Here is a 27,006-nt window from a genome sequence, read left to right as displayed (position 1 = left end):
CTGCAAGTCATGTCATACCTACCCGGCAGTGGCATTTCAGGAGGGAAGTACAAGGCTTCCCTGAAGCCCATCCCAGTCATTTGCACTCTCTTTGTATTGATGGACCTGATCATTGTTGGACTTCTGGACTCCAAGACAGGCATGGTTCATCCTGGTCTTGGTGGAACATGCCACTCGATACCCAGAGGTTATAACTCTGAGGAAAGAGCCTGGGCCCGCAGTGGCCAGGGCACTGATGTGGATATTTACCCATGTGGGGATCCCCTTGGAGGTTGGATCTGACCTTGGTACCAACTTCATATTGGCATACATGTTAATGTGGAGGGAGTTTGGGGTAACCTACAAGATGTTCAGTCCTTGCCATCCCCAAACTAATGGACATGTTGAAAGTTCAATAAGGCCCTAGAAGCATTATCATGGGCCCGTCTGAGTCCTTGAGGTGGAAGTGGGAAGTCCTCCTGCCATGCCTTTTGTTTGCTTATAGACCATGCCATTTCTGATGGTCTCTCCAGGTTCTTCCACCTTAGTCATGAGAACTGCCAAGGGATTTGATAGTTCTCCCCACTTTCAGCTGGCAGAACACATGTTAGACCTGGCATCCTTGGCCTAGTTTTCCGCTAAATTGTTGCCTTCAGGCCTCCTATTTTTGCTGGCCTTAGGATTCTGTGCACTTTACCACTGCTAACCAGTGCTAAAGTGTGTGTGTGTGTGCTCTTCTTAAAACATGTTAGAATGTTTTGTACCTAATTGGCATATTTAATTTACTTGTGCATCCGTAGTAAAGTGGCACTAGCTATGCCCAGGTCCTGTAAATTAAATGTTACTAGAGGGGCCTGTAGCACTGATTTTGCCACCCACTTCAGTAGCACTTAAAACATGTTTCAGGCATGCCATTGTAGGCTGTGTGTGTGGGTGCAGTTTTAAACTGCCATTTTGAACTGGCAAAGTAAACCCTTTCTCAGGCACAAACTTTACTTTTTGTTGCGTATAGGTCCCCCCTAGGGTGGCCCTGGAAAGCCCAGAGGACAGGGTGTAATCTATTGAAAAAACAGGACATGTATTTTTAAGTTCTACAAGTCTTTTTAGTGAAACACTCTTAAATTAGTTTTTCACTACCGAAGGGCCTACCACTCCCTTAGGATAACATTGAAGTTACATTATTACATTTTATAAATATGATTTCCAAGTGGGAACAGGTAACCAGTGCATGTTTGCTGTCTCTGGAATGGTAATGACAAATCCTAACTAATGGTGAAGTAGGTTTTTAAATTACGATTTTGAAAATGTCACTTTTAGAAATTTGGCATTTTTTTCTCATAGCCATTTGGTGCCTGCAGCCTGCCTCTGGTTCACATTACTGGGTGTAGTTGACAGTTGGGCTATGGGTATTCCTCAGAGAGATGTATACACAAGAAAGGCTCATGAAAAACTTTTCCAATGCCTGGAGGGTAGGGAGGATTCTGGGTCGGAGTAACAACTCCCACGTTAAATCATAAAGCCACGACAATTTACTCCAACTGACCAAGCGGTGGTCAATCAAGAAGCACTTAAATGGGTGGACGCGAAGGATGAAGTGTGAGGGAAGGTGTGTTACTTTACCATCAGGTGAGCAAGGAAGCAATTCCTTTTTGTTTAGTTACCCTCACACACCCTAGTGGTGTCATGCTTCATCATCGGTTCACCCCGACGCCTAAAAGTCAGGGGGGGCTCAACCACAGTGTTGGGAGCTCTTTGAAGTTATACAAGACCGGGGGGACAATAAAGATAAAACACCTCTGACAGATCCCCAGTTTCCCTTTATTCTTGGCTCTGTCAGGGTTATTAAAAACTCTTAAAAAGCGGATCAAAGTAGGAGTATTATGGTCCTAAGACCCTAGTGCCAACATGTTTCAGTCCATATGTGGCCATAAAGGTCCAGGACTTTCTTTACGGCAATGGTCGGCCTCCCTGGGGTACAGAAAGGGTGGTCTCTATCCTGTCAGTGAAAAAAGGGCAGGGTAGCTGCTCCTTATGTGTGTGTCAAACGAGTTATCTGTCATGTGTAGTTCTGCATCCAAATTTTGGAGAGTCACCGTATCTCAAGAGACCGTGTGGCCGTGTAGGGGTAGCTCTGTAGTTAAACCTTCATCAAGAGTCCTGCCCCGCCTCCTAACCTACTTGGTGCCGGTCCTTGGCTTGTGAGAACTACACATGACAAAGTGCAGCATGTAGACACGCAGCACAGAGTGGACTTTGGGCAAGCTGGACAGGCGAAGTGTCGCAGGGGATTCTGGCATGAGGACCTGCTCCCAAAAGTCACTGAATTAACATGTGCCTATATCTGCTAGCTTGGCACTAAGGCAGTCAGACTTAACTTAGAGGCAATGTGTAAAGTATTTATGTAGCATACAGACGGTAATCAAGTGAAAAAACAAAATAAGAATTTAGAAAACTACAGTAGAATGTATTAAATAAAATTAGACCAGTATGACAAAAATCCAATCAGTAGAACAGAAGATACACAATTTTTCAGTTTAAGTAGATTTTGCACCTAAAAGCACAAACCTCCACTAGTGGTCATCTGGTCGTGCTAGACTGGGGAGAGTCACAAGTTCAAGTCGACTCACTCATATGAGGACTCACAAGGTTGAATCGCAGTGTAACAAAATGTGCTGGAGCATTGTTTTTCTGAATTTCTCGCATTTCATTACCCTTAGAAGTATCACTCGACCTGGATTAGGGCTAATAAATGGCATTGTATCTTCAAATGCCTAGGACTGTAATGCCTGTCTAGAAATGTGTAGGTTGATAGTATGGCCCAATGGGAAATATCCCAGTGTCAGAGGGTTGCTCTTACCATGGCATGTATTGCTTGTACTTGAGGGTTTAGTATATGGTTATAATATAGGTAGTGCTTACACATATATACAAATTGGAAGTGTTGATTTATAATGCCACCTAAGGTTCTGCAAAAGTTGTCGCACCAGTTAAAATCTGAAATCCAGTGGATTGGAATTTAACACATATGATAAACTATTGCACATTACAAGTTGAGCCTTTTAAAATAGGACACACTATGTGGATTATACTCCGTTCTTCAGCAGATATTTACAAAGCCTTTTCCCCCAGTTTTAGCTGCCATAATATACTTGATGAAAATGGTGTGGGATGCATTAATTACCACAAAACCTTTAATTCTGATCACTGTGGAAACAGGATGTAGCACAGGTACCATTGAAGAATGGGACATTCATAATAAGGGCGTAAGTGAGAAATCTTGTAGTCCTTTGTGGAACCTGGATGGTTTACATGTTTTGCAGGGAAAATACCAGAATTCTGCCTGAATAGAGGAGTCAATTCCACTGATTTTCATTAGTGCAAATCTATGGAGGCCTCATCTTCCCATAAACATGACGTAGTGAAGATCCTATGAGATCCATGTCAGCAAAAGATAGGCCCAAGCTTCTGCAAGAAGCAACTTCCAAAAATACCATACACCTCAAATAAGATTTGGTGAAACCTGCTGAATACACAACTTCTCAAAATTATTATTTAATTAGGAGTCTATGGGGTTAACCTCAGGAAAAGGGCCAGTACACTGGGGACACCATTTTTCGAAAACAATTAAAATCAAGATTCAATGGTATGCACCTCCGAGCAGCTTTTCAAAACTACCCAATAATTAACATTCTATGGAAGGTTCCCACACTCAGTATGTAAATAAGATTCCGTCTAAGAATTGTGTAGGAGCACCTGCAAACTGAAAATGCAACTTCCCAAAAACACTTGTAAATTAAGTTTCTAAGGCATCTGTCTGCAATTGTTAATTAGGACAAGTTAATAAGGACCAGTTAATTAAGATTTTAGGGAGTCCAACTAGGAACTTCAAATTGGAAGATGTAGCTTCCCAATCGTATAGAATCGTTATGATTTTATATAAGATTCAGTTTCCTAAACCAGATAGGTAATAAGAATTCTAAAGGGTCAAACCAGAAGGGATACATGTGCAACCCTTGAAATGTACAGCTCTTAACCCTTCTGTGCTGATGACGGAATGGTTTCGTCATGAGCACGAGTACAAGTATGCTCATGACGGAACCATTCCGTCATGAGTACAATTGCACAAAATCCCTCTGCTGTAAACAGCAGAGGGACTTTCTATTTTCTTTTTTGCCTTGGGAGGTGGGGAAGAGCTTCCCCAACCTCCCAAGATGCATAGCGCGCTGACGTCATTACAACAAAAACAAATCTGAAACTTAGTTTCAGTTTCACTGTTTTGGTGCTTTTGGGGCTAACTCAGCACCACCGAGCACCGAAACACATGGGAGACGTATTGTTGGAAAGGGGAGAATCTCCCCTTTCCAATGGTACCCTTTTCTAGTGGATCGCTACTTGGCTGATCCCCAAGCATGGATCTACCTACAAGCCACCAGGGAGGGGGGGAGAGCCCCCTTGAGCAAGGGCCTTTGCTCCTCCCATTTTGTTCTGCCATGACCAGCCTTTCTGCCCCACTGGGGGGGGGCAGAAAGCACCCTAGATGCCAGAGATTCTTTTTTGATAAGCCAAGGGTGGGGCCTGCCCAGATTGGGCATACCAATGCCCCCACCCTCCCCCCAAATAAGGTAAATGGCTTTTTGCCAGCCCAGGTGGCAGATGGGAGCGATAGCCCCTGATCAGCCCCCGGGGGGGCAGAAAGCCAACTAGGCTTCAGATTGTTTTTTGAATACTTGGGGAGGGGGCTGACCAGAGTGTGCATGCCAATGCCCTCACCTCCAAAAAAGTGCTATGGTCTTTCTGCCCCCCCCAAGAGGCAGATGAGGCAATAGCCCCTTATCTGCCCCCCCCCCCCGGAGAGGAGAAAGCCCACTAGGCACAAGGGATTTCTTCTTTTTTTAAATTTCGGGATGGGGGCTTACCAGAATGGGCATGTCAATGCCCCCACCTCCCCCCTCAAAAATTTCAACAGACTTTCTGCCCCCAGGAGACAGTTGGGGGCAATAACCCCTGATCTGCAGGGGGGCAGAGGTCCCACTAGGCACCAGGGATTAAGCTGGCTTTTTTGTACGTAGGGGTGGGGGCTGCCCAGAATGGGCATACCAATGCCACCAGCCCCTATAAAAATAGGCACAGTATTTCTGCCCCCCCTTGGGGGCATAAGAGGGAAATAGCTCCCTATCTGCCCCACCCCCCAGGGTGGCAGACAGCCACTAGGCCCTGACCTTTTTTCGCAATGTGCCTAGCTGTACATTTAGGGCCCTAGAGCCGCCGGCACCTAGGGAAACCTAGCTAACCTGTATATTTTTTAAAGCTAGACACCAAGGGGAATCCAGGATGGGGTGACTTGTGTGGCTCTCACCAGGTTCTGTTACCCTGAATCTCTTGCAAACCTCAAACTTTGTCACAAAAAACACATTTTCCTCATTTCTGTGATGGACAGTTCTGGAATCTGCATGAGTCCGCAAAATTCCACCCACCCCGCATTCCCCAAAGTCTCCTGATAAAAATGAAAAATTGTACCTTACTTCTGTGGGTAGGCCTAGTGCCCGCGACAGGAAACGGCCCAAAACACAATATGGACACACCATATTTTTACAGTGAAAACTGGATTTGCTAGATTTCCCTAGATGGCCACCGGGCCATATGGCCAAAGACGCAGGTGACCCCACCTTGCAAAACCAGGTAGTTTTGTGATAGGTAATTTTGTTGTCTCCACAATAGATATTGGGCCCTTGCCTGTCACGGGTACTTGGCCCACCCAAACGAGTGAGGTACCATTTTAATCGGGAGACCTGGGGGAATGCGTTTAGGAAAATGTGTGTCAGCCCGGTGATCCTACAACTTTCCCACACTGAAATTTTTGAAACATTTGATTATTTCAGCTAAATTTGAGGTATGCAGGGTATTCTGGGTAGGAAAATGTTGGGGGGGGGGTCCACACATGCCATACCTCCCTGAACTCTCCGGGTGTCTAGTTTTCAAGGTTTGTTAGGGTTCCCTAGATGGCTGCCGAGTGTGGGGCCAAAAACCCAGGTGAGCCTCTTTGCAAAACCAGGTTGTTTTGTGATAGATCATTTTGATGTCTCCACTATAGGTTTTAAGCCCTTCCCTGCCACGGGTACTTGGCTCACCCACACAAGTGAGGTACCATTTTTATCGGGAGACTTTAAAGACTGTGGGGTGGATGGAAGTTTGTGGACCTATGCATATTCCAGCACTTTCCATCACAGAAATGTGGGGAAAATGTGTTTTTCTTTACAAAGTTTAAGGTTTGCAAGGAATTCTGGGTAACATAACCTGCCAAGAGCCACATAATCACACCATCCTTGATTTTCCTGTGTGTCTAGTTTTTAAAAATGTGTAGATTTGCTAGGTTTCTCTAGGGTTCAAAATCCACAGCTAGGCTCTTTGAAAAAAATGGGTCAGTTTTTACTGTAAAAATGTGGTGTGTCCACGTTGCGTTTTGGACCGTTTCCTGTTTGGGCACTAGGCCTACCCACACAAGTTTGGTACCTTGTTTAGATTATAGAATTTTCCATCACAGAAATGTGAGTAAAATGTGTTTTTGTTTTACAAAGTTTGAGGTTTGGAAGGTGATTCTGGGTAACGGAACCTGGTGAAAGCTACACAAGTCACCCCCTGCTGGATTCCCCTGTGTATCTAGTTTTAAAAAATTTATAGGCTTGGTAGGTTTCCCTGGGCGCTGAAAGAGCTAGGGTTCAAAATCCACATTTAGGCACTTTGCAAAAAAGGGTCAGTTTTCACAGTAAAAATATGCTGTGTCCATGTTGTGTTTTGGTCCGTTTCCTGTTGCGGGCAGTAGGCCTACCCACACAGGTGAGGTATCATTTTTATTGGAAGACCTTGGGGAATTTAGGGTGGGTGGAATTTTGTGGATCCACACAAATTCCAGAACTTTCCATCACAGTAATGTGCGGAAAATGTGTTTTTTTTGTGTCAAAGTTTGAGGGTTTGCAAGGGATTCTGGGTACCAGAACCTAGTGAGAGCCACACAAGTCACCCCCTTCTGGATTCCTCTGGGTGTCTAGTTTTTAAAATGTAGAGGTTTGCTAGGTTTCCCTAGGTGCTGTCTGAGCTAGGGTTCAAAATTCACAGCTAGGCACTTTGCAATAAAAGGGTCTGTTTTCAATGTAAAAATGTGGTGTGTCCATTGTGTGTTTTGGCCCGTTTCCTGCCAGGGGCACTAGGCCTTCTCACACAAGTGAGGCACCCTTTTTATCAGAAGACTTTGGGAAATGCAAGGTGGGTGGAATGTTGTGGATCCACGCAGATTCCAGAACTTTCCATCACAGAAATGTGAGAAAAATGTGTTTTTTTTACGTTTGAGGTTTGCAAGGGATTATGGGTAACTGAACCAGGTGAGAGGCACTCAAGTCACCCCATCCTAAATTCCTCTGGGTGTCTAGTTTTTAAAAATGTATAGGTTTGCTAGGTTTCCCTAGGTGCTGGCTGAGCTAGGGTTCAAAATACACAGCTAGGCACTTTGCAAAAAAAGGGTCTGTTTTCACTGTAAAAATGTGGTGTGTCCATGTTGCGTTTTGGGCCATTTCCTGTCGCAGGCACTAGGCCTACCCACAGAAAAGAGGTATCATTTTTATCAGGAGACCGAGGGGAACACAGAATTGTAGAGCAAACTGTTATTACCTATGCATTTCTGCCTTCCAAATGTAAGATAATGTGTAAAAAAGAAGTCACTTTGAAAAATGTCGAATAATTCACATGCTAATATGGGTACCCACAATTTTGGAGACGTGCAAATAGCTACTGCTTCTAAACTCCATATTGTGTTCCAATTTCGGAAATACATATGTGTCCTTGATGCCTATTCTTCACTCTTTCTATTTTACTAAATGAAATGCTGTATAACCGGTACATAATGAAAAACCAGTGCAAGATGCAGATCTGTTATTGGCTCTGGGTTCCAGGAGAACCTACAAGTACTATCTATTCCCACAACCAGAAGCATCCAGATGATGTAACGGTATATTGCTTTTAAAACTCTGTCATACCTTGAAGAAGTTACAGGTGAAAACATTGGCACAAATGACTGTTTTTTACAGCTCATTTCCATTTTTTCTTATTCTCAACTGTTAGTTTCTATAAAATAAAACCTTGAAGGATCTACAGAAATGACCCCTTGCTGAATTTAGAATTTTGTCTACTTTTCAGAAATGTAAAGCTTTTCAAGATTCATTATTGCTTCCACACCCATTTCTACCACTAACTGGAAGGAGGTTGATAGCACAAAAAGTAGCAAAAATAGGCTATGTCCCAGTAAAATGCAAAAACTGTGTAAAAATGTGGTTTACTGACAAAAGTCTGCCTTTCCCTGAAATCCGGGAAGATGGTGATTTTAGCACTGTAAACCTCTTGTTGATACAATTTGCAGAGACAAAACAGATGTTTTCTTCTGCACCACTTTCTCCCCTCCCCCCCCCATTTCTGGGTCCCCTCCAGTGGAATCCACAAACCTTGGAAACCTTTAAAATCCACATGATGTTGGGAGAAAAGGACGCACATTTGACGTGGATACCTTATGTGGACAAAAAGTTACAGGGGCATAAGTGCGAACTACCCCAAATAGCCATAAAAAGGCTTGGGGGGGAGGCCTAGCAGCGAAAGGGTGAAAGAACCACAGATATACCAACTATAAATCTGTGTATTCCACCCTATGTGCGGCATAGGGCACACCTGCCTGGAAGATTTACTTTCCCAAAACAACTGGCCCAGCTTCCCATACCCGGGAGGTAATGAAGTTTCAGTTGCATCGACTTGTGAAAGTCTTTGCTGAAACCAACTGAAAGATGCAGCTGCCAAGAAACACCTGATAATTAAGATTTTTATAGGGTTCTCTGAGGAGCTGTGTAGGTGCAGCCCACCGGAAGACATAGCTTTCCAAAACCACCAGACATCAAGGAGCAGCTTAAGTATAACTCACAGAAAAACGATTTGCCAAAATCAAAAGCTAATGAAGACAGCATGAAAAATTTTTCTTAGGGCCCACCAAAAAGTGGTGTAGGCCCAACTAACTGAATGACGTAGATTCTCCCAACCACTTGATAAATATCAGAAAGTTTTAAATAAATAGCTTCCTTATTCCATCAGTTAAAAACGGTTCTGTGAGGTACACAGAGAGTATTGAGCAAAAAGCCACTGGCAGTTTCCCAACCACTGAATATCAAGCACACAACAGAGAATTCGATTTTAAGCGTGATGAATAAAGAATATGATAAGAAATAGCAGTGTTCTAGTGGAGAACTCTTCCAAGCTAACAGATCTAAACTGAAAAGACACCTTAGGAAGACACCCTTTAGCTACTTTGACGGAAGGCAAAAGGGAACATAAGGAAGGGATGGAGTGGGCCTGGCGGGACATCACGTGACCATGGTGAGGCTTTTGGTGTGGGCTGGGCTAGTTATTGCTGGGAAGTTGAGCTCCCGTGAAGGAGACCTGAGGCACCATGTGATAAAAGAAGGTTAGAGACGAGAACACAAATAAGGTTCGCTGTTAGTAAAAACATGGTCCACACAATCCAAAAGTACTGAATGTATACCGTACACAAAATCAACAACAAAGTACATGTTTATGTGTTCATATTCCGTTTAAGTTAGAGACTGGTTTCCGTTGATATGTCAATGTAAACTGGTGACTAACCAGTGTGTCCATCAGTGTGTAAAACAGCAGTTGAAGTGAAATGCATGCAGACAGTGAATGACCAGTTCCTTGCCAGCCAACGGTTACCACTTGTAGAAGCACTCCTCAAAGATGGATGGTCCCACCATCAGTGGAGTAGGTGAATCAAAATGGGTTTGCTTCTTGTAGTCACATGACTGTAGTTGAGGATCTCAGCCGCGGCCTATGCAGGTAAGAGCAGTGGGGCTGGGTGGGGAAGATTTCAACTGATGACGAAGAGGGCAAATTATGTATTTAATTTTCCCTCGTGGTTGTCTGTGGAATCCCCCCCAACCCAGCCCCACAGCTTTTACCTGCACGGGCCATGCTGCAGGATTTTCATTCAGGTTGTGGCAACAAGATGAAAGTTGCTAAACGTGTGTGAATGTCGGCCTAAAAGAAGAGGCACCTTCATCTATGGGACGGTGATACATGGGGAGAGGTAATAGTTGGAGGGCGCATATTGTTGTATGGAATAAATCATGTTTATTAGAGCTCGGAATTTTATTTATATTTTACTGCATTCCCAAGTGCCATCCAACGTTTGAGAAGCTTGTCATTTTTCATTTTCTCCTGATCAAATTGGACTGCAGAAGATGATGTTCAAGCATCCCATAACCTTGGCACAAAACACTTCATAATACTGACACTTAGAACTAAAGTATCTTGGAACTCTAGTGGACTAATAACTCATGCACTTTCGATGTGCTAAACCATGAAAATCTGGATGAAGGAAAGAGAATATGATTGACTATATGTGTGAGCTATTTTGTTATGCTATGCGCTTAATTGCAATATTTCAAAGTAATAATGATTAACCAAGGAATGCTATAACAATATCTGTAAAAATGATTTAGTTGTGATCTCAGTACACTAATACAACGCAGACACCATTACTAAAAATTTCACTTCACCCATTTTTTTCTGATTTTTATTTTTAGGTCAGACATCTGTTTGGTTTGTCAGTGTTTGAAAATTTTCTATATGCAACCAATATAGATAACTCAATGGTGCTAAAAATTAACAGATTTAATCGCTCAGATGTTCAGCCTCTAAGAAGACAGGACAAAGGCAGAGGGATTCATTTGTATCATAAAAGAGCTCAACCAACAGGTGAGAAATAACTTTCGGCCTGATGTATCAAAGTGTGTTACCCAGTCTGTATCTATAGGTAAACGTGATGGGCAAATGTGTTAGTACATTAAAGCCTTAATTGCACTCAATGGTTATACATGAAAGAGAACTGAATGAATGAATGAATGAATGAAAATAAGCTTTATTTCGATAAAAAATATCTTAAAAAGCACATACAGATATAAAAAGTACAAACAAGTGGAACCAACAAACGAATCATGTGAATATAAAATCATCATATTCCCAAGATCGACAAGGAATTAAAAGAAACAAATAAACATTATAAATAGGAAAATATAAAATACATATGCAAGCAAGCAGAAGAAACAGTCGGGCTACTTAGTCAAAGACTGCAAGGGCTTTAGTTCTTAGGAGCCAGGCCCACCTTAGGAATTTCCATAGAGCGCAAACGTACATAGAACGCGTGTCTGATTTAAGAATACGCAGCGCTGTGAGGTGGTCGCGTGTGCCCAAGCTTCTGCATAGTGGTTTAAGCCAATATGATCTTGGGATTTTATACTCTGGGCATGCAAAAAGCACGTGTGCAGTAGATTCGACCTTGGTTTCACAGAAAGGACAGAAAGACGAAGTTTGAGAGGGAAATTTTCAGCGAGCAGTCAGCTCGCGCACCGGAAGGGTACCAACCCTAAATTTGAAATAAAGGGCTCGGTCATATGGCTTCTGAATAATGTCAAGATAAGGCTCGAAGCGAACTACATCTTTGAGAAGAAGGAACTCAGTGGTGCATCTGCCGAATTGGGAGCTAGAATTCCTTTTTCCTATGACCCAACTCCAGTAGAGTTTCTTCAGCTCAGCTTTTGGAGGCGAAGTTCTATTTATCCAAGCATCTTTGAGACCAAGATCGTAAAGAAGGGTCTTTACATCTTTTAACCATTTGACTTTATTCCAAGAAGGCATAGAAAGTATTTCAGATAAGCCCTCCGCATACTTAGCTAGCTCGGGGGTCCGCCAGAGCCGTGCCCAGAGAAGTAAAGGGCGTAATCTTGCCAGATCTTTCAGCGGATAGCACCCTAAATCCGATAGTAAAGGCACTATAGGTGTACTCTGTGGGAGTGCCATCAGTTCCTTGTAGAAACTGGAATCGGATTTGGCAAGTTCCTCTAAATTATTTGAGCCCCATAACTCAGCACCATAGAGTGCCGAGCTCACGCCCTTTGCTTTATATATGTCCAATGCTGGGGCTATTGGCCTAGTTGAGGAGGAACGATGTTCTCTAAGAAGGGCACCAGTGACCCTTTTGTGGGTTAAGAGCATCTTTTGTACGTGGGATGTCCAGCGCATAGTGTCTGTGATGCGGATGCCTAAATAGTCAAACTCTTTGACCCTTTCAAGAGAAACTGCATTCAGCACTGGGGGCCGGCCTAATTTTTTCTGAGGATTCAAAATTAGGTATTTTGTTTTGGTGGTATTGATAATAAGGCCTCTGTCATTGCAGAAAGATTGAAAGCTATCGAGGAGAGTTTGCAACCCCATGGGTGTCTTGGACAAAAGAAGAGTATCGTCAGCAAACAGGAGTGTTGGAACGCGTTCGCCCGCCAGGGATGGTGCATCAGCAGGAACTTCCCGCAGATGGTCTACCACCCCATTCACATAAAGTGAAAAAAGGGTGGGAGCAAGAACACATCCCTGGCGGACGCCCCTGTTTACAGGAATTCTCTCAGTTTTCTGACCCTGGGGATCCCAGCGTACCTGAGCATAATTGCCATCATGAAGTTTTACTAGCAGGGCCAACAGGTAAGAAGGGATGTTCATATTGGTCAGGACACGCCAAAGAGTATCTCGGGGAACAAGGTCGAATGCTGTTTTTAAATCTATGAAGGCTAGATAGAGACTGCCCTTTCCAAGAAGGACGACCTTCCAATAGATAAGAAACAATCTAAAGACCTGTTCTATAGTGCCTTTTCTGGCCCTAAAGCCTGCTTGATAATCAGAAAGGACACTATTATCGTTCACCCAAGTTAGTATCCTTTCCAATATCACTTCCCGATGACCTTCTGGGAGGAGTCGATCAAGCTAATTGGCCGATAATTAGCTGGATCGTCTCGGGCACCCTTTTTAAAAATGGGAACGACATCGGCCCCCTTCCAAGATTCGGGGACCGGGGCGCCATTAGCGATGGCATTAATGAGGGTAGAGAGAAGCTTCCCCCAGTTAGATGGATCAAGCTTAAAAACATCACCGGGGATACCATCCGGGCCAGCTGCTTTCTGCGGAATGATGGACTGGATAGCACTAAGAACCTCTACTTCAGAGAAGGGGTCAATATTCAGGACGTCCCCGAGGGGGAACACCCCCTCGGGGAGGAACTTCTCCACATTCTCAAAACTGGTGGAATATAATTTGAGAAAGTGCTCGTACCATGCTATACCAGTGATATTGCAAGTCAGAAGTTCATGGGCTGGTCTATTCTTTAATCTGATTGTGTCCCAAAAGACACCAGGGTTGCGCTTAAGGGAGGCCTCCCTTAAAGTCTGCCAAAACTGTTCCTCCCAGGACTTTTTGGCATTAAGGACAGAAGTCTTATAGTCTTTCCTAGCTTTCTGGATCTCGGATGCGATCCCACTTTTTAGGGCCACTATTAGAGCAGATTTCTTAATTCTGCAACTTTGCGTATACCAGCCATTCTTAGGGATAGGCTTAAGCCCTCCCTTCGGTGAGCCACCCTTATTATGTGCTCGGAATAGGTTTCCTAATTTAAGGATGGTATCTTGAAAGATAAAGGGAGCCCTATCAAGGACAGCCTGATGAGTATTTGTTGGAGTCAACTCTGCTTGTGTGGCATATAGGATTGACCTTATTAATTCAATTTTACCATCATCCAGCATGACTTTGCGCCATTTGAGGTGCCTCTCACAGTTGGCAAGATAGACCTCAGAGGTTTGTAAAGGACTGACTACTGGTGGAAACAGGGACCCATGTGAATCGGCCCATAATGATTTAATACAGAGAGATAGCTGATTATGGTCGCTATCATAAGAAGAAATTATTTCCATATCCACCATGAAAGTCCAAAGTTTGAGGTCGAGAAGTATATAATCGATCCTTGAGGTGTGATTAGGCCTGTTGTAAGTGTGTGCACCCTGGGGATCAGAGGATGTCCTACGGTTGGCCGCCCTTAAGCCAAACTCCAAGGTCATGGTGTTAAGGAATACAACAGATTTAGTCCATCTCTTGATAGGTGGCAACGTTAATGGTGGAATTCCTCGTTTAGCGTCATCCTCAAGTAGATCAGGAAGATCTGCTGAGGCAAGGGGCTCGAAGGAGCAATTAAAGTCTCCTGCTACCAGGACGTAAGATGCATGATGGCACTTGCGTAGTTCGCCCTCTAGGAGTACAAGTGTAGGTGACAAGGCTCCTCCACTAAGGCTCCTTGCATAGACGTTAAATATATCAAGAGATTTCTTTCCCTGGACTCCCCTGAGAGTAAGTCTTAATATATCAGGGGAGGCAATATGGGCCTGCCTGATGGTACACCCAAAGGAAGTACTAACCCAAATCAACAGGCCGCCAAAAGGACGTCCTCTTCCTGTCAAAGGTGGAGTAGCCGGTATGCAAAAGGTGGTATAGCCAATCATATGAAGCGGCTCTGTTGCCCAAGTCTCCTGGAAAATACAGATACTATAGGTCATTATAAAGGAATTCCAATGTGGGAGGTCTAATTTGGTGGCTAAGCCAGCTACATTCCAATTTAGAATCCTAAGAGGAGGAGAAATAGTAGCTGTATCTTGTAGTGCAGGTGGATTGCGAGAATTGGGAGTAACCAGGGTCGGAATGCAAGAAGAAGTCAATAGGTCAGTAGCCTGAGAAATTGAAGTAAGCTGGGAACAGTGCTGCTGAGCATGAGGATTCAAATCGGTATAAAAGGGATCCCTATCAAGGTCAGTGGCTACCTTGAGATCTTTTATATTGTTATGGATTCCAACAGGAAAAGGGATATCTACCATTGCTGGGATTCCATGTCAATAATGCTCATAGCAGCTATAAGCGTCATGATATCTGCTAGGGGCAAAAATAGGAAAAGCCTTTTCCCTGATGTTCCCAACTCCCTTAAAATAACCATCATAAGATGATTGAAAAAAAGGATGCGGGTAATGAGAGTAAACAGTATCAGAATAGAAATGGCTTAAGTCAAGGCATCCTATGCCACTCATGGTGGATTGTTGGTAGTTGCAGATTAATCTTGTGACCCGGGGATCCCTGAAATTTATGATGACACAATCACCAGGTATATTTTTCGGTTTGTTGCCCACCCAAGATACCCTTCTGACATGAAGAACCTGCCCATCCAGATGGTTTGGGAGTGGCCTATTGGTATTCAGCCAGTGTGTTGTTTTATTACGTAATTCGATGTATGATTCTGGCTTAGCAGTTTTGGGGTGCGGAACTCCAGTCAAAATGGCAACAAAGGGTAGGCACTCCGGTGGAAGGTTTACATGAGATAAGGACTGTTCTGAGCCAGTGGGGGGGACTTTGGATTGAATTTGTATAGGTTCATTGATGGGTGAATTAGAGAGATTCTGTGCAAATTCTGCGTTGCATCCCGGTGCCCCGGGGATTGGGTGGGTACCTGTCAGGCCGGAGGCTGATTTTTTATTTGGAGGAAAGCTACCCGGAGAAATTGTAGGTATTAGAGGCCCTAAGCCTGGTGGGGCAACTCCCTTCTTTGGGCCTAAGCTTAAAGCAGCATTTAAGTTCGGCAAGGCAGCTTTGGGCATGAGTTCATTAGAGGTAACTAAAGGAGTTTCAACGGCAGTAGCATGATCCTGACCTAACTTTGAGTGCAACTTGATTAGGGACTTGAGAGAGAAGAAGTTGTCAAGAGAGGCCTGTTCAAATCTCTCGAGCCTCTCAGACAGTAATCTTACTCTTTCCATCATAGGAAGTAACAAGGATTTAATAGTTTTTTCAAGTTGGCTAATAAGTATAGGTTGGGGGTCAAGGTCATTTTGTAATGCAGATTGTTGGGGAGGTTGCTCTGCAAGAATATCAGTGGTTAGGTTGACCGGGTGAGCAGAAGATGATCTTATCCTGAGCTGGTGGGGTGTAGATAATACTGTTCGACCCACTTTCTCACCCAAGCCACTACGTGATTTGCTTTTACTTTTTTTAAGAGCTTTTGTCTGATCCTCCTTGCTACCACTACCTACTCTTTTCCTTTTGTTTGGCACGGTTTTTGGGTCCACTACGGTGGATGGCTCAGTGGTCACAAGGCTTACAAGAGGTGAGGTAACAGTAGTGGTAGTATTAGGTGTAACTTGGGAGGCAACTAACAAGGGAGAATATGAGAGGTCTGACAATGTTGCAGAAGCAGGATCGCTAGGGCCAACAGAATTTGAATCCGTGCTTATCGGCAGACGTTGTGAATTCCCTGTTAGAATGTCGACCACTAGGGTATTGGAGTGGGCGGGTGTAGCAGCTAGCACAAAAGGACCCAATGAGGAGCGTTTATCTTTTAAAGCATCAAGGGAGAGGCGCCGCTCTGTAATTGCAATTTCTTTCTCTAAAACAGAGCAGGCACGAATTATGGTGGTCAAGAGTGCCACTAACCGAAGCCCCTCCCAGTGTGCCTCCCTTGCCTGACCGTGTGCACATTGCCATAGTCAACGAGTAAAAGCGGTAGTCACAGCGTGTAGTGGAACAAACAATCACTTGTGCAGCAATCCACCAAGTCTATCAGGTAACAATGTTAGCATACCAGTCACAGGCTTGAAGCAGGAACAAGAGGGGTGGCCCAGCCCGGCCTCCTTTGGCCCCGGACGGCTTCAGACGGCCCGCCCTTTGTCCGGGCTTCATCCGGCGCCCGCCCGCGCACGTCCCGCGACGCGGAAGGAGCGGCGTTCTTTTGAGCGCCTCCGGGCGCTTTGGTGACGTCGAAGGGCGCTAGGGCGCCTGGGAGATGTGGTCTCCCCTCGCCAGGGCCGCGAGGTGATGTGGCGGCAGCAGCAACGGCAGAGGGACACACAGCGGAGCACCAGCGGAACTTAGGTGAGCGAATGAGGGCAGGGCACCAACAGCTTCCCCTTCGCAAGTTCAGGATCCCAAAAGTGTCAGGGCTCGAGATTCAAACTTCCGATCAAGAGAACTGATGGAGATGGTTGGACTGATGACTGACCTGAGCACCTGTGTCACATTATTCCATATGAACAAACAAAGACGGAGTAAAATGTGTGGGAGTAGACGTTAAGGAGGGAGTTTATCCATCTAAACTTTCTTCCTCAGTAAAAAGGTTTCATCTGAGAAACCATTTTCTGCATATCCTATAAATGACCAACTCTTCTATTCACTTTCCTATGCCTTACTGAGATATTCTGGTCCTGCAGTGACTCCAACCATGTTGAAATGGCATGTCTTCTGATGAGTAGTGAGGAAAATAAAAGTAAATAATCTTCAGCTAATTCTGTCTCAAATCCAAATAGAGGGCTTTTGTGTTAGGTGGGCCTCCCTTTAGCTTTAATAGAGTTGACAGATACCCTTCTAGAGGTCAATAAGTGGGTCGTCCAACTACATGAGGTGGTGGGATTATGTTTGGAATTTTGGGAGCACTGGTGATTTAGAACGGGGCTCCTACTTCATTAAACTCTAAATTACAAACATATGGTGCTTTTGACATCGAGTCACATGACAACACTACCCACATCTGGCATTGCTTTACCTGACAAACACCCAACCATACAAAGCACCCCACATCCCTCAAGCACTCACAGCATCTTGCACTTTGCCACCCATTCAGACCTCAGATCTACACACCCATACATGAGGAAGTGCTTTGCCAAAAATCACACTCGCCTACCTCATCCCAACCATCAAACTCTATACCTAGCATCCTTACCCTCAATCATAGCCACATGTAGCTGGAGTCTTGCAACACCGACAACAAAAATTGTATGCCTGGCTTCTGACCCTCAATCCTAAAAACAAAGCCGACAGAATAAGTCCTGCCATTGTTTACCCTTCCTAAAATAAGCTCATAATAGTTATCATTCGCCACAATTCCATAATAAAAACACACACATATATGTTTCTACTCCTACCTTTCGTGGCAAATTCAATTGGGTATGTCTTACACCTCACCCAGTTTCCACAGCCTCTCCAGTGTTATGACCAGTGCTTTAAATGGGACATACCAACACTTCCGAATTTTCTGGCCGTCAGTACCGGCACTTCTCTTTAGCCAGGGAGTGTACTGGTACGCTAATAGACGGCACTGCAGGCTCCGGTTAGGTATCTCTTCCAGCACAGGGTAGATGCTGCTCTGCTCAGGAGCTCATAAGCGCAGTAGCCTTTTGCAGAGTCCCTGCTGGAGATTCCACTTCAATGCCCTGAGACTGCCGGGGTCTGAGAGGACTTGTCTTGCGTCATGCTGTGATTAACAGTGCAGGGTCTATACAGACCCTTTACTGTCAATCAGGGACACAACGACCATTCAGCTGAAAGATGAACCTATCTCTGACAGCCAAAGAGTTTCTGTAATCATGACCTGAGCCGCTGATGAACTATTCAGCGTGGTATAATTTGCATGATGTCCCTGTGTTCACCATCACACTGTGTTTGACAGTGGAGTGCCCATTTAGGCCCTATGCTGTTAATCGCATTCACACAATTGTGTGCATTTGGGCAAACACAGATATGGAGACAGCACACTGACAGTGGTAATTTAAAAAGCCATGGGAGGCAAGGAGTTTAAAATGGCTTTAATCTCACCTGAGACTTTGTGTGAGTGTTTGCTTATGTCTGTGTGCTTGCCAACTTGAGTGTGCCTGCTCGTGTGTCCCTGTTCTTCTGTGAGAGAAAGAGGGAGAGAATCAGGACAGTCTCAGGAGATATTTTAAAGGGAATGTGTGGAATGCTTTTGTGTATATGTCTGCTTGTTTCTGTGTGTGTGTGTGTGTGCACGCTGGAGAGTATATAGTATTGTGCCAAACAACAACAAAAAACAGTATGGCAATAAGAAGCAGCAAATATTACAAAACAAGGTATTGTTAACATATTACTCTGTTTGGCTTTCATTTTGTGTAATGAGTTAACCTGTTTTGTTTACATAAATACATTTCTCATGTGGTTTGATATGTGCTGCAACTGGTACAGAAGTCATTATGTATCATCAAATCTTGCCCTTAACCCCGCCTCTAGCCCTGCCCACTTAACACACCTCTAGCTCATATTAACCCGTTCCGCGCTGCGCGAATTTTCGCGCTGTGCGGGCGTTTTATTGAGTGGGAGGAGTTCGAACAGCCCCCGGCCGTCCTACGGACACGCCCACCGTGACGTCAGACGGCCAGGACCGTCCGAAGCACACAAGGGGTTAATGAGTACCTGCACTTATTTTTTCCCATTTAAAGCACTGGTTATGACGTGGGGGAAGCAGAAGGGTGTGATCCTCTCCTCTGCAGATCTCTGTGTATGGGGAGAGCGTGGGAGTTCAAAGCCTGTACCTCTGATGGATCTCACAACAGAGAGATGCTTTCTTAGAGAAAGCTGCGGCTGGGCTTGGAATCAAAGGGCTCCACTGCTTTACCAGGCATTTTGTCACAATTCAAGGGCATTGTTCAATGGCTTTTGAATTACATAGATGCCCTGCCTGGAAACTATCAATCAAAATGTAAATCTAATGACAAAAGCAATCAAAGAGAAACAAACACATTTATTTGTAACAAGATGAGAAAGCTGCTTAGTCAGGAGAAGTAGACGGACTGGGTGGCTATAATATGTTCCCTCTGACTTGCCTTTATGTGAAATGTCTTGCTAACTGCTTATTTGTATTTGTTCAAACATTAAACACTGTTGAACTATGTGGTGAAATTCTTGTTGCAACTCATTTTATTGCACTGAATATATTATCTAAAGAAAGGCCGATTCGTACAATAATCTGCTTTTGATGATGTTATCTTGTCTGGTGTTTTTTTTGTTTTAGTCAGAAACCATGCCTGTGAAGTAGACCCACATGGAATGCCAGGGGGATGCTCGCACATCTGTCTGCTCAGCTCCAGCTATAAAACACGAACTTGTCGCTGCAGGACTGGCTTCAGCCTGGGAGGTGATGGCAGGTCATGCAAAAGTATGTTCAACCCATCAAATGCCCCCTCACTTTCCAAAGCAAAATCAGGGCTGTTGGTTAATGCATGCTCATGTGGACACCCATCAGTTAAAATGCATGTTAGGCCTTAGTTTCATTGATTGGGGCAATAGAGTCCATCACTGCATACTTTTGATTACATGAAACCCCTTGGGGCTGTTAGTTTTTTTCTTTTGGAGCAGCCATGTTTATTTGTGGCTTCTTTTTATTTAGCCTCACAGAATCGAGAGAGGCAAGCTATTCGGCTATATATCTGTGGCACAATTATGGGAAAAGTAAATATATTCTTTCATACGTTTTATTTTTACAGATGTTTAGATTAAACGAGGTGAATACGAGTGGCTACAGTTGTTTGCTCAGATTTCTAACACTCCCTAAGATTTTGATAAAAAGTAGCAATAAAATGGTCAAAATGTAGTTAAATCTGCGTGATACAAGTCCACTGTCCCATGAATTTCTGGCAGGATTCGGAATTACAACTTCTGAACAGTTTACTGCACCTGCTAATTACAAGGTGTGATAACGTCCACACCTTTTTAATTCACTCACGTACATATTTAAAGGTCAAGTGCTGAAACATACTGATGACAATGTCAGCATAATGCCAGAACATGCACATTTTGGTACTGATGGTACCATGATCTGCATATTATGTTATTGTTTTGAATGTTAAAACAAGAAATTGAAGGTGAACTTTGCCCCCACCCAAATAACTTCAAAGACCAGGGTATTGGAGTTCGACAGAATGACATTCTCCACCTCCTCCTCGCCCTCCACCCAAGCACTAGTATCCACGGCACAGTCTGCATTTTTAATAGCGCAGAACATTTCCAAGCAGATTGTTTTCCTGTTTTTTGTGAGCATGCTTGAGAAAAAGCGGTGTTTTTAATCTATTGGCTCTTAAACTGCAGACTTTAATAAATGCCCCTATCATTACCAGCTACTGTCTCAGCAATTAAAAAAAGTCGAACGAGTTTCACGCCGAGGACCACATTATCCCCTCGTTTGTCATGTTTTTATTGCATGGACAGCAACAACTACAAAAGAACAACTAATCCAAAGTCAGCTAATCAAGGAAATTATTTGCTTTTCAATTAATGTAACGCAACCTTCTTGAAGAAGATATGTTCTGATTACAGGAAAGTTACATTTTCAGTATTGAATAAAAACACTAATTGTGCCAGATAATTAAATAGTGGAATTAGGCAGGGTGAAAGAAGATTAGCCTGCTTTTGTTTCTTACGTGCGTAATCTTTCTTGTGCAGGGCCCAAGAACGAGCTGTTCTTGTTTTATGGAAAAGGGCGGCCTGGGATCATCAGGGGAATGGATTTGAATAACAAAGTAGCCGACGAGTACATGCATCCCATCGAGAACCTGGTCAACCCGCGCGCTCTGGATTTTCATGCTCAATCCAATTACATTTATTTTGCGGACACCACCAGCTTCCTCATTGGACGTCAAAAAATTGATGGCACTGGGCGGGAAACCATACTCAAAGATGGTAAGTGAGCCTCGAGATGATGACAGAAGCAACTGTTTTTGACAGTACTATAAAATATTGTTTAGGTCACTTAAGAATTGCGACTGTCAATAATTGCAGGTGCATGCAAAGTAGCATCATTTGAATTGCTAGAATAGTTTTCATCTATAATAAATAAAAATTCTAATCCTAGGACATATTTTTAACGAAGTATATTTTTTAATAGTTTTAGAAAAAAAACATAGGGGCAGATTTACAAGCCCCTTGCGCCACTTTTGGTTACTTTTCACATTTTAAAACTGCTGCAAGGGGCTTGTAAATCTGCCCCATAATGTATTGCACAAATATAAAAAGATTTCTATTCAATATTTTGTAAGTTTTACCGGCACTATATGGAGGATTCGAATTGCTAATTGTGTTGTTTTGCAAAGAGATTTCATCTACTGAAAGCAGCTACATTTTCCTTGTGAATCAGGGGAAAAATATGCAGAACTTGGTAGGGAATCAGATTTGTGCATGTTTCTCCCTAAAACGTCTGTGTTATTTTCCCATGCCAGAATTAACAGGATCCCTGGTAACATCACCTCCTGGGGCGCGGAAATAACCCAGATTATTCTGCAGCACCCATGATGAGGCAGTAGGGAAGTACAAAATTCCAATATGCTGTACAATTTACCTGAAGACATTGATGCATTAACACCTCACGATCTGCTACTTCTAAGCTTATATTCTCTCTCAATATATATATATATGTGTGTGTGTGTATATATATATATATATATTCACTGAAAAAAGTTTAAAGGAACATTATAATTAAACTCACATTTCATTAATACAAAACCAAAAACCAATTAAATTCTGCAGTTGTAGTTGCCTGAGCTAACTATAACTTACCCCCTTGCAATGCACTGCTTACGACCTGAGAAATTACATCACTCATGACATGGTCAGTGACATCACTGATGACATCACTGATGACTTCTCAAATGACATCATCCAGTGAGAATAAATGTTTTGTAAATGTTTCTGAGACTTAAAGATATATACTAAGCTACAGCATAAATTAAATTACTATTATTACTGTACTAGTAACTAGTCATACTATTGCTAACATATCTCATCTGAGTGGCTGCGTGACTGTATCAGTGTGTGAGTGGCTGTGTGAGTGTTTCTTCGGGTGAGGGAGAGGGTGTGTGATTGGCTGTATGGGTGAGTGAGTATCTGTTTCAGTGTGTGTATAGGTAAGTGAGTGGGTGTGAGTGACTATCACAGTGGCGGCTGGTGATATTTGAATGTGGACAGGTGTAAAATTACTGGTGGAGTTCACTGCGGCGAGCGAGCGTAGCGAGTGAGCCCAAACAACCTAAGGAGGGTTCGGGGGGATTCGCCCCCGAGAACATTTTGAAAAATGAGTGGGCAAATGGTGCATTTTCAAGACTTTCAGAAGCCACTGTACTAAACAGAAACAGGCCACTGCCTCCCCTCAAACTATCTTCAGTTCCAAGGTCTCATGAATGAGCCATTCTAAATTGCAATAAACCACAATTAATTTTAATAATGTTGCATACATAGATTGGATCTGTCTACTGAGCCAGTGCCTACGTGAAAAAAAAGTGGCATTCAAGATGGCCCAACAGAGTAAAATTCTACTATGGAAAGGTACCCCCTATAGATGCTTTATAGGTCTGGGAGGAGGGGGAAAACAACAATGAGATACAGAGTAAATCTCCCACATGACCTGCAATGCTTCCACTACAGCTTAAATCAGCTCTTGTGGGCTTCACTTTCTGAATAGATTAAAATATACTACATTGTTTCATTTTTGCATTTTATTCAAAAAATATTTTTCTTATAGTCAAGGCAATATTTTTACTCCATAATAGACTTTTTAAAAAACATTTTTAAACATCTTTTCTTAAGTGAAAAAATACATATATTGTTAAAACATGACAGACATGAGAGCAGTACACTTCATACTTAGAAATACAATGCATGTAGATAAACTTTCAATAATGTTGAAATTACTTTTCATGTCCCCATCAAAAGAAAAGGAAAGGAAATAATCAAATCACACCACACCTCTCACTCCATGTCATCCTCACCAAAGCCAGACTCACATCAACACATTCAAACTTTCATTTACTTACCAGCTTGAATGGACATGCTAATACGAAACATGGTAGAGATCCTTTTCAGCTATGCATGGTGTTGCCGCCAGCCGGGAGTACATCTAGCCAACATACGTTTCGATGGATTAAATTAATTACTGTCCACCTTCCTCAGGGCCATCCAATTTTTATTCTCATACTCAATGGCAGAGGTGCGATGGGGAAATCCTATATGATAAAACTGGAAGTTTTCCTTTCCTACAGTCTGCTATTCACGGGTAAACCAGGAATGGAGTGCTAGTGATGTTGCTTCTTTCAGCGTGCGGAGTTAGATTTTAAATGTGAGGCAATAATGTTCCTTTCCCAATGCTGTAAGGCTCAGACGCTGAGTTTTAATGTGGGGATCTCTTTAGATCAACTCTTTGAAAGTGACATGGATTGAATCTTTAAAACAGGCTTTGGGCTCAGTCAATCAGGCTGTGGTTATCTTATGTGTAAAACTTTGCTATGTTTGCAAATAGAACTGCATGTACCCAATCACGGTGTTTTTTTGCAAGGTTTCAGATGCAGAAAGCACACGGCAATTTAGCATATGCCACACGAGTCCCCCTATGCTGAATTACTTCGTCCTGCTCACCCGGAGAGCACTGCACGAATGAGAAACATGTGTATAGTGTAGGTGTATTGATTATATATGTGTGGGTGTCTGTCTGACTGCCGTGAAGTATGTATATCTGAAGTGTGCATGTCTCTCCTGTGGATGTGTTTGCTCTGTGTGTTTGCCCTTCCGCTCTTTTTGTCTGTTTTGGACGTACAATGTGCGTATTCGTGAGAACGTGTGTCTGCACCTCTTTGCATGTCTGCTTGGTCTGAGCGTGTGTGTCTGTGTTCTGCGCATTAGGCATGTACGCATCACACATTTTCCAGCACATCATTTTGTGATTGCACCATATGGGGAAATGTCATACGCCAGAGCTTGCTTCATGTCTAGAAGCCAAAAAATATGATCACATCACTCCTGTGTTAATAATACCCCAATAGCTGCCTATTGGTCCCAGAGCACACTGCAAATAATTTTGCAACACCCACAAACTTTTACACACAGATACACCCATCAACAAGACAGAAAAGCTCACATTCTCTTGCCGTTTACTTGGGTGTAGTGGGCATAAAACTTTGTGGGTGATGCCTTTGGAACTCACTTCCTATTGGCCAGAGCACCGAAGGGGATGGTGAACAATTCTCTTTCCATTCACATTCCGATATTTGCGCTCATTGCTACTGAAACGATGCACCGCACATTCACAAACATTTACATCCAATAAAAACATGATGGGGTTCTGTTTGTTACATGACGTTAGTAAGCAGCAGAGCAGGGGTGAATTTGAGAGAGAGGAGAGGAGAAAAAAGTCAGAAAATATGCAAGTAGCTAGATGAGAAAGAAAATGTCAGAAATGGATGGCATAAAAGTGGCAGAGAAGGCAGAAGGCACAGTTGGACTAGAGGTGAAGCTACAGTCGGGCACTGTTAAAAAAAAATGGTCAGAAATGAGGCAATAAGGGAAAGAAACAGAGAAAACAGAGAATGGCACAGAACATATGGAGATGACAGTGAAAAGGCAAAAACAACAAGGAGATTGCAGAAATAGACAATGTAAAATGGCAAGAACTAAAGGTGGAACGGCAGTCAGGCAGAGTTAAAAGCAATTCAGAAATAAGGCAAGGACACAGACAGAGGGAAAGGAGAAAGGCACCAAACAAATGGAAAAGACTGGGAAATGGCAGCAAAAATGAGGTCATAGGACAAATGAAAAAAATGGACAAAAACAGAGAATGCGTTACTCGACTTAATTTAAAATGGGTAGGCCATTAGGCATTTCCCTGTTTTTTGTTTGCCACTTTATATAGCGCGAACTCGACCAAAGGTATTGAAATGCTGCCGGAAGCTGGGACCTGGTCAAATGGATTAAGAAACGTATTCTCGGACAAATATTCACCCACATTCACATGATGGGTTGGACCTTCAGGTGGGGGGGGTCACACAGGCGTGAAGCTGTTCCTCCTCCAGGCCAGGTTGTATGCCCCTGCACCTTTTGGCATTAGACAGTTACTAGGACATAGTAATGACAGCAGGTGGGAATGCAGGCAAGGCCGTGCCATCACCACTTTTAATGACATTTTTTTGGATGCCATGTTGGGTTGGTTCTACACAAACACTCATTGCCTCACCTAACATCGCTCATAAATTGCCGAACTCTAATTGTAAATTTTGCATAATGAGAGTGCGCTATATAAAACTGCAGGAGAATACATTACATACACATGAAAATAAACGTGAAACGTCTCTAGCCTGGGTGTTGTGAAAAGACCTGCCTGGCTGCCACCCTCTCATGAAAATCCGACGGAACAGATGGAGGGGCAGACACGGGATGTAGGCATGATAAACGGGGGCAGGGGACTGGACAAACGGCATGGAAAGTTGGAAGCAGGGCAAATACAAAAGGAGAAAGGCAGAAGAGATGACGGGCAAAGGGCAGGAGTGGACGTCGAAATGAAGTGTTGTTTGGAAATTAGAATGGGACCCAAAGCAAGATGGGGCAGACCTGGGAGCGGCAAGTCTTACCTTATCATGCAGTCAAAAATGCACTCAAGTCCGAACACTAACTGCCACAGTCACTCAGACTCATGCGCAGTACGCCTGAGGTGGTTGAGTCGGCGCAGACTCAATTCCTGCTTCCCACCTGCCACACCCTTTCCCAACTCGTCCCTGTAACGAGTTGGAAAAGGGTGTGGTGACAAGTTCCACTCTCCCTGATTGACGTGGAGGGTTAGCGATCCCGGGCTTGCTTTCAAAACGCCTGGGGCTAACTTTACCTCCACACCATCAGGGGGTGGAGACTGTGCCTTGCAGCTAGGTCTTTGCCGAGGTGATGACATCACAGCCTTCAGGGCTGTGAGGTTCTCAGACAGCAAACACGTAGCCTGGGCAGGGTGAGTCCCGTGACGTGAGGTCAAAACGGTGACTGACTGTTCAATCAATTAACAATGTGCTGATAGTATACATATCGTCAGTGAGTGAGTGTGGGGCATACAGTGCCCCATGTTCAAGGCATTTTGGCAGCTGCGCTCCGAGCTCGTAAATTAATCATGGGTCGGTGTATTAAATCACTGCTCAGTGCTCAGCTGAGCATATTCGGCAATGTAAGGGGGCGGAGTCCCGATGCCCTCATGAAGAAACCGCCACTGGACTATCAGTGAGTGAATGTTTGTGTGAGGGGCTGTGAGTATGAGTGAGTGGGTGTGTGAGTGTTTATATGAATGTGTAAATGAGTATGAAGTTGTTCTATGGGTGTGTTCGCAGTCATATGGGTGAGTGAGTGGCTGTGTCAGTGGCTCTATGGGTAAGTGAGTGGGTGTGTGAGTAGCTGTATTGTTGAGTGAGTGTCAGTATGAGTGGCAGTTGGGTGAGTGTGTGGGTGTGTAAGTACCTGTATGGTTGAATGAGTGCCTGTGTGAGTTTC

At 43.7% G+C, this 27,006-nt stretch overlaps 1 protein-coding gene across 1 annotated transcript in view; it reads left to right on the top strand.

Annotated features, from left to right (window-relative positions):
- The window catches only part of LRP1B (LDL receptor related protein 1B), a 3,634,433-nt gene that overhangs the window by 1,401,533 nt on the left and 2,205,894 nt on the right, over positions 1-27,006 (top strand). Inside the window, exons 9-11 of the mRNA XM_085647014.1 lie at positions 10,611-10,782; positions 19,736-19,879; positions 21,163-21,399. Coding sequence (XP_085503140.1) covers positions 10,611-10,782; positions 19,736-19,879; positions 21,163-21,399 — 553 coding nt within the window. The remainder of the gene's footprint in view (positions 1-10,610; positions 10,783-19,735; positions 19,880-21,162; positions 21,400-27,006) is intronic.

The sequence above is a fragment of the Triturus cristatus genome, chromosome 3_2 (assembly GCF_964204655.1).
Source record: "Triturus cristatus chromosome 3_2, aTriCri1.1, whole genome shotgun sequence".
Classification (NCBI taxonomy): Eukaryota; Metazoa; Chordata; class Amphibia; order Caudata; family Salamandridae; genus Triturus; species Triturus cristatus.
Note: the sequence above shows the minus strand (reverse complement) of the source record. Positions and strands in the feature narration are given on the sequence as shown.